Source organism: Phocoena sinus, chromosome 17 (assembly GCF_008692025.1).
Source record: "Phocoena sinus isolate mPhoSin1 chromosome 17, mPhoSin1.pri, whole genome shotgun sequence".
In the NCBI taxonomy this organism is placed as follows: domain Eukaryota; kingdom Metazoa; phylum Chordata; class Mammalia; order Artiodactyla; family Phocoenidae; genus Phocoena; species Phocoena sinus.
The window spans coordinates 29714236-29729030 of NC_045779.1; the positions used below are offsets into that span (position 1 = coordinate 29714236).

General features: G+C 39.6%; 2 protein-coding genes across 3 annotated transcripts in view; one reads left to right on the forward strand and one right to left on the reverse strand.

Annotated features, from left to right (window-relative positions):
* Positions 1-6415: 6415 nt before the first annotated feature.
* On the reverse strand, positions 6416-9903 carry LOC116742219 (basic salivary proline-rich protein 2-like). Its single transcript, XM_032609564.1, has 2 exons — positions 9815-9903; positions 6416-7160 (listed from the first exon to the last, which is right to left on the reverse strand). The coding sequence occupies exons 1-2, from the start codon at positions 9901-9903 to the stop codon at positions 6416-6418; spliced, it is 834 nt and encodes a 277-aa protein (XP_032465455.1).
* The window catches only part of WWP1 (WW domain containing E3 ubiquitin protein ligase 1), a 117591-nt gene continuing 109489 nt past the window's right edge, over positions 6694-14795 (forward strand). The window contains exons 1-2 of one of the 2 annotated variants that reach the window (XM_032610154.1): positions 6694-6905; positions 12604-12754. The gene's annotated coding sequence lies outside the window, so the exon portion shown is untranslated. The remainder of the gene's footprint in view (positions 6906-12603; positions 12755-14795) is intronic. The other variant, XM_032610153.1, reaches the window with a different exon arrangement.

The following is a 14795-nucleotide window of genomic DNA, read 5'->3' on the forward strand; positions in this document are numbered from 1 at the left end:
TACAACTTCTTCAGAAAGTAGATAAGGAGCTTCCAAACTCATTTTATTGGGCCAGACTTACCCTGATAACAAACCTAGAAAAAGACATTACAAGAAAACTACAGACCAGTATTCCCAATGAACTTGGATTTCTTAATACTTTTAAAGTTTAGCTAGTAGAACCCAGCAACCTATAAAAAGTATAATACACCAAGAACAAGTCTGGTTTATCTCAGGAATGTAAGGTTGGTTTAATATTTGAAAATCAATCAATTTAATCCATCATCTCAACAATCTAAAAAGGAAAAAAAAAAAAACATAAGATCATCTCAATAGATGCCCCTTGAAAGCATTTGGTAAAATTTAACACTCATTCATAATAAAAACTCTCAGCAAATTAAGGAAAGGAAGGGAACTTCCTCAACCTGGCAAAGGACATATGCAAAAAATCTAGAGATAACATCATATTTAATGGTACAACACTGAATGCTTTCCCTTAAAATCAGGAACAAGGCAAGGATGCTCTTTCTTACTACTTCTGTTCAGCATTATACTGTGCATTCTAGTCAGTGGAATAAAATGGGAAAGGTAAATAAAAGCATACAGAATGGAAAGGAAAAAGTAAAACTCTCTTTTAAAAGAGGTATGATAGTGAGGTATGATAGTGAACATGAAAACTCCCAAGAAATCTATAAAACACTACTAGAACTAATAAATTCATTAGCAAGGTCTCAACACACTCCGCCAATATTAAAAAAAATCAAGTGTATTTAAATATACTATCAATGAACCATTAGAAAATGAAATTAAGAATCCATTTATAATAGCATTAAAAGCATAAAATACTTCAGGATAAGTATATGCAATACCAGTACTATCAAAAATACAAAACATTGCTAAGAGAATTTAGAGGAGACCTGAGTAAACTGAGATCTATACCATATTCATGGATGAGAAGACTCAGTACTGTTAATGTGTGAGTTCTTCCTAAATTGATCTACGTATTAGCAATCCCAAATTCCTGGAGGTATTTTTTCAAAAATAAAAATTAAATAACTAATTCTAAAATTCATGTGCAAATGCAAAGAACCTGGTAGAGTCAAAATCATTTTGAAAAAGAACAGATTTGGAAGATTTACGCTTCCTGGTTTCAACACTTTCTAAAGTTATAGTAATCAATACAGTGTAATAAAGATAGGCTTATAGTTAAATGGAATGGATTAAAGAGTCCAAAAATAGACACTGAGTTTTCACCAGAGTTGCTAAAGCTAGTTCAGGGGGGAAAGGACTGTCTTTTCAACAAATGGTGTTGAAACAATATTATATCCATTTAGAAAAAAATTAACATTGACTCTTTCCTCATACCTTATGCAAAAATTAATTTGAAATGTATTATAGTCCCAAATGAAAAAGTTAAAACTAAATTTCAAGAAGAAAACATATTAAAAAATCTTTTCTCTATAGGAGTAGGTAAACTTTCTTACATATGTCATAAAAAGCATGAGTCACAAGACAAAGAGATGATAAATTGAAATTTGGCAAAATGAAAACTCTGTTCTTCAAAGGATATTGTTGAGAAAATGAAATGCGAGTTTAACTGTTCCTGTGTAAAAAATTTCTCCAAAGCCTAGTGACTGAAAACTACAATAAACAATTATTATTTCTCACAGTGTTTATGGATTAGGAATATGTGAATTGCTTGGCTGGCCAGTTCTGGCTTGGAGTGTCACATGAGATTGCAGTCATCTGAAGGCTTGACAGAGGCTGGAGGATTCATTTCTAAGATGCTGCATATGGCTGGTAAGTTGGGCTGGCTGTTTATCAATAGGTCTTAGTTCCTCTCTGTATAGATCCTCCCAAAGACATTCTCTAGAGCAAGCAATCCGAGAGGGCAGGGTACAAGCTACAGTGACTCTCGTGACCTAGTCTTAGAAGTCACATGCCATCACTTTCACAATTCCTCTTGGAAAATCTGACATGGGTCCGCTCTAAAGGGGAGGAGACTGTATAAAAGTATAGACACTGGAAGGCCAAGATCAGTGGGGTCCTTCTTGGAGGCTGACCACAGCAAGCCACATTCTGAGAGAAAAGATTCACAACAAATATATCTGACAAAGGATTGGTATATAGAACACACACTGAAGAGACAAAAACAATTTGAAATGGACAAAACATTTGAACAAACACTTCGCAAAAGAAAATATACAAATGAGCCATAATCACATGAGAAGATGCTCAACATCATTAGTTATCAGAGAAATAGAAATTAAAACACAGTGACTTACTGCTACACACCTACTAGAATGGCTAAAATCAGAAAGGACTGACATTACCAAGTGTTGGAAAGGAAATAGAAAACTGGAACTCCCATACATTGGTGGTGGGAATGTAAAATGGCACAACCACTTTGGAGAGCAGTTTGGCAATTTCTTATAATTAAATATATACTTACCATGTGACCCAACAATTCCATTCCTTGGCATTATTTACCCAAGAAAAATGAAAACATATGTCATCACAAAGACCTTTAACCCAATGTTCATAGAATCTTCAGTCTTTATAGCCAAAAGCTGGAAACAAATTAAATGTTCAGCAATAAGACAAATATAAAAAAATTTGGCAAATCCATACAATAGAAATAATAGTCAGCAATAAGAAAAGAAGCAACTACTGCTACACAGAACAACAGGAATGAATCTTTAAAATATGCTGAGCTGAAGAAGCCAGACACGAAAAAGTGCACACTGTCTGATTCCATTTACACCAATCCTTTGAAAAAGTAAAGTTATTCTCTAGTGACAGAGAGCAGATTGGTGGTTGCCTAGGACCAGGGGTAAAACACGGTAAAGCAGCAACCAGATGAGCAAAGGATATGAAACAAGTGTATGTGAAACAAAGAAAATTTAAGGTGCCGGGAAAACAGGTTAGCGAAGGTTTTCTCATCTTCAGTATTATTGTCATTTTGGATCTGATAATTCTTTGCTTGTGTGTGTGTGTGTGTGTGTGTGTGTGTGCTGGCCTGTGCACTGAAGGATGTTTAGCACTCTCTGGCCTCTACCCACAAAATGCCAGTGGAAATCTCCCCCAGCTCCCTAGCTGAGATAATAAAAAATGTCTCACAACATTTACAAATGCCCCCTGGGATACAAGATAGTCTCCAGTTGAGAACCACTGGGTTAGTGTATTTATTATGTATTGCTGCATAACAAATTATCCCCCAAATTTAGTGGCTTAAAACAATGAACATTTATTACCTCACAGTTACTATGGGTCAGGTATTTGAGAATGATTTAGTTGGGGTTTCTGGTTCAAGGTCTCTAACGAGATTGCAGTCAAGATGTCTGTATTATCTAAAGCCTGACTGAGGCTGGTGGATCCACTTCCAGGATGGCTTCATATACATGGAGATTGGCAGGAGGCCTCATATCCTTGCTGGTTGTTGGCAAGATATTCAGTTCCTTGTTATGTGGGCCTCTGATAAGGCTACTTGATATGTCTTCATGACACGGTAACTGTCTTCTTCAGAGCAAGTGATCTGAGAGAGAGTAGAGAGGAGCCACAATACCTTTTTAAGACCTGCTCTTGGAAAGTACATACTGTCACTTTTGCTGTATTGTATTCATTAGAAATAAGTCACTAGTGCACTAATGCCTTTCCTTATGCAATCATGTGTGGGAGAAGAGAATGAACTCAGAGTAATGACATTGCAATCCTGTTTCTACTTGAGAGTAAAATTCTGATGAAAGAAAAAAAAAAAGAAATAAGTTGCTAAGTACAACCCACATTCATTTGAAAGGGAATTAGACTCCACTTTTTGAATGGGGGAGTATTGATGAAGTTGTGGGTGTATTTTAAAACCATCATAGTTGGAGAAAGATTCTTTAACAAATGAGCTGGGGGAGACCAGGAGAAAGAAAAGGTAGATCATCACACCAAAATAAATCTGAAAGGATTAAATTATTTAATGATAAGGCAAAATTATCAAACATGTAGAAAAAAGTAAAGGCAGATAAATAACATGATCTCAGGATGGCAATGAAGTTGCAAAGCAAAAAATAATAGAGGAAAACAAAAATGGAAAAGATTAATAATTTTATATCTACATTGTATAAAGCGACTTTTTGTGAATATCCTAGCAAGAAAATGGACAATGGACAAACAATGAGATACCATATTTGCCCTGTGATGAGAATACACCAAGATGAGAATATACCATGATGATTTTGGCACAGTGAAGAAGGACAATCACATATTCTCATATAGTGCTGTGGGACAATTGAGAATGACAATTATAATATCAGTAATTTATTGATCATGTGCCACATAGTTCTAGGTATTTTATTTGTAGCAACTCATTTTCTTTTAATGACAACATCATATGGTAGCATTATACCTATTTTCTGGTCGAGGCACAGATTAAGGGCTTTGGCCAAACCTCATAGCTCATAGGTGGCAGAAGTGTTGACTTACCCAGCTGCCACGATAGGCACAGTGCCTCAGGCTCACCATACTTTTAGAGGCCCATAAAATGTTTTAATTTCTTTTAAAATCAGAAAGAAAAAAATGAATGCTTAGGTCATAGAAAATGTTTTAATGTACAATATCAGTATGTTGTCTTTATAACAATTCAGTTATAAATATAGTTTTAAATATTATTTTATGGAAGAAGAGACCCACAAAGTAAAAGTATCTAGGATCCATGAAAATAGGAATCTGGCCCCAGGTGGCAGAGCTGGGTTTTTATCCCAGGCAGTATGAACCTAGGCCTAAGTTCTTCCTGGAAGGTAACTTGCCAATATGTTTCAAGAGGGCTAAAATTGTTCACACTCTCGATTACTTTTAAGGATGTAAATTAAGGCAGTAAGTAAGGACATGGGCAATGATGTATGAAAAGATATTTGTAATAGTGTTCATTTGAACACCAAAGAAATATTTAATAATGAAAGGCTGGTTCAATGTTTGCTGTCAACGTAAGGGCCTAGGTGAGTACAAGGAACTTCTGAATGGAGCTCACCTGAGGCAGAAACTGAGGACTTGGGAGAGCTGGAAGTAGAGCAGGAAGTGGGAGGAGGCATGTGTGCACTCTGCAGATGGAATGCAGACCTCTGCTGGGTATGCATAGGTTATGTCTGAGACTGCACTTGGGAGCATGTTCTTGAATTTATTTTTAAAGGAGCTGGACAAGCAAAAAGGTGAGGGAAAGGTTAGAGGAAACAGTACCCTTCAAAGTAGAGATGAGTGAGCACAATCAGGAACTCTGAAGAGTTTGTCATAACAGGAGAGACAGAGCATGTGAGCGTGAAAGAAGCCTTGAAGACCATGTTAACTTTTGTCTTCAAAGCTCTCATGAGCCAATGAAAGATTTTAAGCAGTGGAGTGATGGGCTCAGATGTATGTTTTAGAGTAATCATTGTGGAAACAGTATGCATCAGACCCAGGTAGGAAGTCAGAGGGTAGAAACTGATGGAGTGGAGAGGAAGAGAATGTGCATTTGCATTTATTCAGTCAAGAGATATTTATTGAATCCTACAAATACTCACGGAATGCCAATGTTCTTGGTACACAATTCTTTCAAAGGTTTAGTTATGACGGAAGAAGAGAGAGAACTAGAAAGAGGTTTAAAGGCAAGGGAAAGTTTCATACAGAAAAGTCTTAAACATGATTATGCGGAAGAGTTGTACTCAACAGAAAGGATGAGGTTAAAGATATGCCAGGGAGGGCCTTACAGGAGGGAGCAGTCAGTGGAGAGTTTTGGTTGGAGGGGAGCAGGGACAGCCAGCCTGAGACAGAGGAAAACTAGTAAGCTTGGGTGTGGGTGTAGGTAATTTGTGGGGTTTGGGTGAAGCATCTGGCAAAAATTGTAGAAATCCATACTGGATGACCTTTTTTATCTCTCTGAAGTAGAGGAACAGGTCATATGATGAGTAACGTGGTCGTTACTTTCTATTTGCAGGGTGGCCTTGGTTCTAAAAGCAAGGCACAGAACCAAGAACTCTTTTCCAGGCTAATTGACTCATTTGTATAAATGGGGATAATAGGCCCTTCTTTATGGAACTGCTGTATTCATTAATTGCACAGACACACGCACTTGCTCAGTATTAGTTCTATCATTGTACTCTTGTGGGATTGGGGTAGTGAACGTTTTGGTTACCAGTAAAAGTGGACTGGAACTCTTCTGGTATGACCATTTGCTAAATGCAATTATTTACTCTTGCAATGGGTTGTAAGTCAAACACTCAGCTAGGTCAAGGAGTATTTATTAACAGCCCCCTTTTGCCGTAAAACGTTCAAGAAAAGAACGCCAGTGCCCCAAGGACCTTACTGAAAGTCATGCGTGGGTCCGGCCGCGAACCGGAAAGTCAAGTCAGCAGCACCCACCAAGACTTACTGAAGCCTCTTCCCAAATCTCGGCGACGTCCCCTCCCCTTCCACAGGTTCAGGCCTCGCCCCCTCCCTCCCATTGGCTGGTTCTCCCCCTCCCTCGACCGCTCCGAAGACCCGGAGAAGCGGAGTCTTCCAAAGGCATACTCGGGTCTCCCTCGCTGCGCATGCTCGCGGGAAGCCGGATTCCGGGTCCGGAGTTGGAGGCTCTGGGAGGCCGCGTCGCTGAGCGCGGGGTCGAGCCGGCAGGGAGGCGCGCGCTCCGGGCGCGGCGCGCTCCCGAGGAGGGAGGCGTGGGGTCGGCCGGAGGTGGCGCGTGGCCGGGGTGGGGGTGGGGGGAGGGTCGGGTGTCGGCGAGCGCGGCAAGCGGGTTCCGAGTGGCTGCAGGCGGCCTGGGCTGCCGGAGCCGACGCCTGGGTGGCTGTCGCCGCCGCGCCTGCTGCGAGATGGCGATCTTGGGCACGGAAGGGTGAGGGCGCCCGCCGGTGGAGGAGGCGCCGCTGCCGTGGCCGCCGGGCCGCCGGGAGCCGACGGCTTCGCGCCGGGTAAGGACGCAGCGGCGCTGGGCTAGGGGCGGGGGTCGCGGGCGGGGCGGGGGCTCCGGGGGCACGGGCCGGGAGCCTCCGCGGCGGTGCCCTGAGCCCGGCACGGTCCGCCGCGGGGCGGGACCCTCCGAGGGCAGTCGGGGGCCGTCCGCGCCGCGCTGGCTGCCGACTCCAGCCCGGGGGCTGGGAGTTTTCTGGGGTGGGGTCACGGGTCCTGCCCCGAGTTGGCCCTGGCACAGGCCTGAGCTAATGATACTGGAGCGGAGAAAAGTGTTTCCGTGACTCGGCAGCCGCAGTTCTCAAGCTTCCTTCCCTTCTTTCAACCTTCCCTTCCTTTCTCTAACACCGCTCCAAGAAAACCCTAATATATGGACTTACTCCCAGTGCCCTGACTTTCCCCGCAGTCCCACGGTCCCAAACCAAGGACTCCCCGCCTTAGAACGCCTTTTTCTGACGTGTTTTTATCACTCCTGGTTCTTCACTGACTCTGCAGCCGCCCCCCCTACCCCCCGCCCAACACAACCCCCACCTCCACCTTTGTGACCTGGTAGGTCCCAGTGACCTTGCAGTTTTCACTAGTCCTTATCTAATCTGTGACTTGGACCTTCTCCTTTCATCCTTTAGACATTTAAAAAATTTTGTACTTTACCCGTTGCTTTTACAGGCTTTAAATGATTAGTCTTGTGCACAGCCCTTTCTTTGCTCCATCAATACGGAGTTGAGCCCCCTTTGCTCCCGCGATTATATGAAACCTTCATTACCAAAGAAGAGAAGTATCTGTTATTTTGACATTTTTACTCTTCCAGGATAAAATATTTTTCAGGGGCTTGATGTGGCTTTCTTTTTCTGTTTGATTGGTTTTTATTTTTTTGTGTAGTTAGTGTGCAAAATGTGAGTTCCTGCCTTAAAATGTTGTTGGTAATAATAGTGTAAAAGAATAACGTCCAGAGTTATCTTCCCCCTCTTTGGTTTCTTTTGCCTGAAATACCTGGTGTACAGTTGTATGCAGGTTTCTGCAAGAGTTCATGCTTATGTATAAACCCACTTTACCTGTCTAGTTAAGTCTCTGTATGTATTATGCAAGCGAAATGGACCTTTTAAAGAAGAAAAGCATTCTTTTATTTATGTGACTTGTTTTTACTCATAAAATAGATAATTATCGGTGGTTGAAATTATCACTTTTCATGAATGGTTAATATTTTTTAAATTGAATACTTAGTGGCCAAGTATTGGAAGCTCTTCAAATTGAGAAGTATAAAGTATGTGGGGGAACAGATCTTTCTGAAGTGGCTTATTAACACTTTCAAATAGTTCTTCCGTTCAAATGCAGTTATATGACCTATAACATAAGGGCTTTGAAAAGCAGTAACTAAAGGTTATGTTTTTGGAAGCCTGGTATGATAGAGGATGTTGCATGTAAGATCTCTGCTTCAAGAGATAGTAATCTGCTTACCCCGTGAAGGCTGAAATTTCTTCTACTGCCTTACACAATTATTAAGCACCTACTGCATGACTGCGATGGATTTGGGGGAATATAAAGATGAGGGTGATAACAGTTTCTGCCCTCACAGACTAGTTAGGCAGGTAAGACTATACACAAATGCCTCATTTGTCTTTTAAGACATAGTTACGTTTCATACTGAATTCACATTCAGAGGGTGTAGAGCTCACATCTCATAGGGGGGTTATTTCATAGAGCTTCTGGTTTTTGAAATTTTTGGGTTGAAGTATGACTATAGACTTTCGATAGGCTGGGAAAGGTAATCCAGGCAGAGAGAAGGGACTAAGAGAGCACAGAGTTCATACATTTAGGGAGAGGCAAGTATGTTTGGATGGAATATAACGTATTTGTACCAGTATAATGGGTGGTAAAGCTTAAAGTAAAAATTTGGACCAGTTTATGGATTGCTTTTGGTGCTGGGCTTATGACCTTGGATTTAGTAGGCGATGAGGGTTATACAGATGATTTTTGAGTTGGGAATGAAATGATTAAACCTTTGTTTTCATAGGATTAATCTGGCAGCAGCTTGTAGTATGAATTGAAGTAGAGGGAACCTGAAGGTAGAACGACTTCTTTCTTCATTGCCGTGGTCATAGGTGTGAGGGTCTGAACTCTGGAGGCAGTAATAGGAATTGAGGAAGGAATGGAGGAAGGAAGTACAATAGACAGAATTTGATGATGAGAGAGAAAATGAAGAAAGTAAAAATAACTGAGATTCTGGTCCAGGTTGATTGGGAGAATAGTGGTACATTTTGAGCAACATCAATTGGAATTTTTATCTACTGCGTATGTGTGGTACTTTACAGCAGTAGTTCTCAGCCTCTGGGGGATTAGTAACTCTTGGTGAAACTAAAGAAATCTGCTGGCCTGGAAAATTTCCATATGCACCTGTGCTTTGTGGATATAATTTTAGGGGAGTCTCTGGACCACCTAAATTTCATCCATGGAACCCAATGGGTTGAAGCAGTGCTTAGAATTACTGGGGGCCTTTTAAAACTAGTGAACCTTCAAATGCTTCCATTTACCAATAAGAACCTCTGCTGTAGAGATATATTGTATGTACACCTAGAGACAATATCTCCTTAGACTTGTGTTGTGGTTTACAGCTTACAGAGAATATTGACTAACTTATCTTATTGCTATTCTATTACAGAACAGACTAGTCCAAGAGGTTAAATGATTTGTCCCAAGCATTTCAGTTAGCAAGTGGGTAAAGTAGAATCAGGAGTTGATTGACAGTGATGGTTTTCTTGTATGGAGATATGTGCAACAGATTTACCATCAATTGGATGTAGTCACTGCCTTTAAGTGACCTCATCAGTAGGGACTAGATGATCCTGGGTGGTTCCTTTCAGTTCTTAACATTTTGTGATTCTTGGGTTTTAGATTTTTATTGGACTATCTGTACCTTTCTTGTTTTCCATGTGCAGGAGAGCTGGTGAGGCTGAGGGATGAATTGGGTGTATGGAGAGCAGATAGAAATATCAGAACAGTCATGTTCTCATTTATTTCCTTTGTATCTCAGTTTGGGTTGGAGAGGTGGGGCTGGAGGGGAAGTAAGTGAAATAAGGAACTTTAAGAACTTTTATCTTCTCTATTCCCTGAAACTACTTCTTCATTCAGGAACCCTTTATCAAGTAAAAAGTAAAACTTTACAGAATAATGAAGTGCAGAGACCTAGTCAGTGAATTTTTTCATTGGATTAAGTAGCTAACTCTGGTTAAATTATTACAGAGGAAGCCTGAGAACTACTACTGTAAAGTACCACACATACGCTGAAGATAAAAATTCCAATTGATGTTGCTCAAAATGTACCACTATTCTCCCAATCAACCTGGACCAGAATCTCAGTTATTTTTACTTTCTTCATTTTCTCTCTCATCATCAAATTCTGTCTATTGTACTTCCTTCCTCCATTCCTTCCTCAATTCCTATTACTGCCTCCAGAGTTCAGACCCTCACACCTATGACCACAGCAATGAAGAAAGAAGTCGTTCTACCTTCAGGTTCCCTCTACTTCAGTTCAAACTACAAGCTGCTGCCAGATTAATCCTCTGAAAACTAATTATGGTTAAAGCATAATTTGATTAGTAAACAGTTGACTTTTCTGCATCTGTAGGATTGTCTTCCTGGTAGGGAACCAGAGCAGGTTATTACATAGTATCTGTTATAGCCCTAGAAAGTTTGATTCTGTAATTATTAGAAAGGCTAGGATCTTTTTTACTCTTTCTGTAAAAATATGATGTACTTATAACAAGCAGTGGAAGGCAATAAATTAGCCTTAATAGTGGTTTTTGAAGTAACCAGTTACTAGTACATAGTGGAGAGAAAATGTCTAACAAAAAGCACATACATAGATGATTTTTCACTCTTTGCTGGCATTAAGAAGAATATCATATTTTATATATTACAGTATTTTACACTTTTTCAGCATGGTTGCATATACGTCATCATTTGATTCTCATCAAAATTGATCAGTAGGTGTGTAAGGAGATAATTCCTTTTTAGATGAAGACACTGAAGCTCAAAGAAATTAAAAAATGTAAAATTTCCAGGGTATATGGCTAGCAAGTGGCCAAAATTAGAACTAGAGCTAAAACCTATTTTTTTTGTTCCTGAGTCAGTATTCTTTTCCCACCAACTCTTCATCTAAAATGGGAATTTAACTGAAGGCTCTGTGTGAGAAGTTTGAATTTACCTGTTTGGAATCTGTGTTAAACTTTTTTACTGTGTAGATCTGAGCGTGTTTATTTCCTCCTTTGTGTGAAAATGGTAACCTCATTGTAGTGGCTATCGGTAGGTAAATTTGAAAATTTTAAGTATTTATCACAGTTATCCTCCTATCAAGGAAAAAGCAAAAGGTGATTTCTTGTCTGAAAAAGTACATTGGTGAAATGTAGGGATTAATACCCTTTTGCAAATTTGTTGATTTTTAATTCAGGTGTTTTTACAGATGGAGTTTGTTCGTTTATAAAAGTTTTGTCTATGAAAATTTGTATTTTTGGAGCAATCAGGATCTGATTTTCAAAAGTACGTATCATGATATTCCGTGGTTTTTACCAATACATAAAAAGCTTTATCATGTAAAGAGAAATTTACCTTAAAAAGCTCTTAGTATACATTTTAAATTCATATGTTTAAATGACTGTTTTTGGAGTATGTTTTGTAAAACTATTTGTCAGATAGTTCCTAAGGTATGAGAAAGACCAGCATCTGTCTTGATGTTCCTTAAATCATTTGTACATAACCCATCGTGGTGTCCCTGCTGCCTGTCATTACACCCCTCCTTTTTTCCTGGGTTTTGAACAAATTAGGCAAAAAGACAAGGAACCAGGTGAGCATTGTTTTGGTTATTTATTGCTGTGTGACAAAAAAACCTGAAACTAAGTGACTTAAAACAACCAGGATTTTTGGCTTTTTGTTTTGTTTTGTTTTTGGCTCACAGGTTTGCTTTCCTGGGCTGGGCTCATTTGGGCAGTTCTGCTGGTTTTGCGGGTGGTCACTTTAATAGCTGGCTTTCAGCTGCATGCTAGTCTTCTCTCTCTTTCTTTCTCTCTTTCTCTTACTTTCTCTTTTACCACATAGTCTTGTCTCAAGGCCACTTCTCTCCATGTGGCCTTTCCAGAAGGATTGCTGACCTTACATGGTGGCTTAGGGCTTCCAGGAGTGCAAAAACAGAGGCAACCAGGCCTTCTTAAGACATAGGCTTGGAACCAGCGTAGCCTCATTTCTGCCACATTCTGTTGGTTAAAGCAAGTCATAGGTCCAGCCCAGATTCAAGGGAAAGGGACTAGACAAATATGTGAATCCCGGGATTACACCACACAGCTCTATTACCCCAAAATGGGGCTTCTGGAAGAACTGTTTTGGAAGCTGAGACTTGAGCTGCCTGGTACTTTTAGTACTTTGAGTCTAGGCCTGTCAGAGGGAAAGCTGAATCTAAAGTGCAAATGATAGCATGTTTGGCTTATTACACAAATAGGAATAGTCAACACTTCTGGGGTAGAGAAGAGGAGAAAGTTTTGGGTCTCTGGGGTTTGACCCAGTATGTTACCATAATGGGGCAGGATTGACTTGCCATACTTGAGGGCAAGACAGTGCAGGACCCAGAGCCCAAGCTGCTCTGAAACGGTTCACTCTGGCCTTGACTAGCCTTGAGCAAACTGGTGCCTCACAAATAGTATTTTCTGTTTGCAGCGTCTGGGAAAGTTTGGGATAAGCCACCCTTCCTTGGGAAAGAGTCATTATAGTGGAGAAAATATTCTTTCCTTGTGGAGACTGGAATGGAAATCCTGTCTGCTTAGCGAAATGTAAGGAATGAGGCAATGCTCATCCTTCCCAGGAACAGGTAGGTTAATTGATTGCTAGCTGGTGTTTTCTCACCTTATCATTATCTCATTATCACTTAATCTCAGTAGTATCTTTTTTTTAGTGCAAGTTATATGCTGAATGATGTTATGGCTAACTGTGGCATGAAGAAAATGTGTGTTTTGTTGTTATTACATTATAGCTTTTGAGTGGAATAATGAATCAATATATTACATTTAAAGAATTTAGGTGTAGATTTGGAGCATTTTTGAATTTTGAATAGATTAAAAGATGGGCCCCTGCCTCCTAGTGCAAAACTCTTTGCAGATTTCTGAATATAGTAGTATGTTGGCTGTTGTGGGCAGGACTTGGTGATTGAGTGTACTGAGAAACATTATTTATATACATAGGAGAGGCTAGGGCACAAAGAAAGGTGTAGATAGAGTTACCTTAAGGTGTTTCTTCATGGCTCTCCTCCCTGCCCTAAATTACAGGAGTGGCTTAAAAATGTACTAGCATTAACAGAATTGTAGGTGTGATACCTTTTTAACTAAGGAAAACAAGATCTTTTGATAGCTGTTTAGTATACCCATAATTAGGACTACATAGGATGAGTAGAAGCAAACTGACTTGACCTAGGATATTCCTGTTAAACCTTAGCTCCAACTTGCCAAGATGAACTGCTCTTTGTGTTCAGTTAGCGTGGGGAGGAAAATTACTCAAATGAACTTGCTGTGTATAAATTAGGGCATACTTTATCTTAGAAGTAAATAAACTACATCGTTCTGCTCTTAAAGTTTAAGAATTAAAGGCGTTCCCGCATGTGGGTCAAGAGCTGTAGCTTTAAAGTCAGGCACAGCTGACTTCTGTCAGTGGTGCTTAATAGCAGTGTTGCCTCAGTTTCTTCTTCTGTAAAAGGTAAAGAATATCTTCTGTACTGGATTTTTGTAAGGATTCATTGAAAGAATGTTTTAAAGCAGAAAATGGGATCCCTTGGACACGAGCAGCCCTTAAATCATTTTTATTGCTCTTAGTTCATTATTATTAACAAGTTGAAAATTCAAACAAGTAGTCCAGTTTTCTGTGAGCCACTCATTTCTCAAGGACAGTTGTAGTTTAGTTTGGCATGATCAGAGCTACATATCAAATCTCACCTCTTAGCTTAAAAAATAGGTTGCCGAAAGGTTAAGAATGACTCTGAGAAAGATACTGACTCAACATGGCTGCAGTTATCAGCTGGTGATGGTTTGGCTGTACAGTCTGGGAACAAGAAATTGTTAACACCGTCATTGGATGAAATACAGGGTAGATAAGTATTTGTCAAAGTGCAGTCCCTGCATCATGGTCATCTGGGATATTGGTTAAATGTGTAGATTCTTGAGTACTCTTCAAGATCTATGGTATGGTCCTTGATAGTGGAGTTCAGGAGTCTTCATTTTTAGTAAATATCTCAGATGATTTTATACACATTAGTTTGAGAACTGCTGGTATAAACTGAATTGGTAATTTGGGGTTCTGGTGTTCTCTGAGACCATTTTTTAAGCTATACTGTTCAGTAAATACACATGTATAATGTAAATACAAAGGGAACTTAACATCTGAACCTTTCAGATATTTAAAGAGGCTTAAGATAATTGCCAAGGACTTGATCCAAACTAGAAACCTGATAGTTGGTAATTACAGTAAGAAGTAGGCAAGAGAAGTAATCCTGCAAGAGGCACCCATCAGGACTCCTTGTTCAAAAAATTACCCTATACTTCTACAAAATACATTTTTATGAGTGAAGATGTTTCTTTTTAAAAAATGCTTTAGCTGAAACAGTTAAATTAGATATTGGATTATTTATCCGATAATCTTATGCTTTTCACTTAGTTAAGATAAGCTACTCAGAAATTAAGATTTTGATTGAAGTGTGTCTAATTTGGTTGGATGGGGACCATGATCTGTCTCTTGTGGGGAAAAGCCATTGCTTAGAATAAGGATATTGATTTGAGAAGAAAGTCATAAGAGAAGTTTTAAATTTTAGGTCGATCAATGCAAAAGAAAAAAAACAAAACCTTGAAGCTTATTTTCTCTTAACT

What these genes read in the sequence shown, in the direction of transcription:
- LOC116742219 (XM_032609564.1), bottom strand. Translation starts at nt 9,903, where the DNA reads ATGACTGTTCTGATATTTCTATCTGCTCTCCATACACCCAATTCATCC. An exon ending in GCACATGGAAAACAAGAAAG is followed by an intron (nt 7,161 to 9,814) that starts GTACAGATAGTC and finishes TCTCCGCTCCAG; the next exon opens with TATCATTAGCTCAGGCCTGT.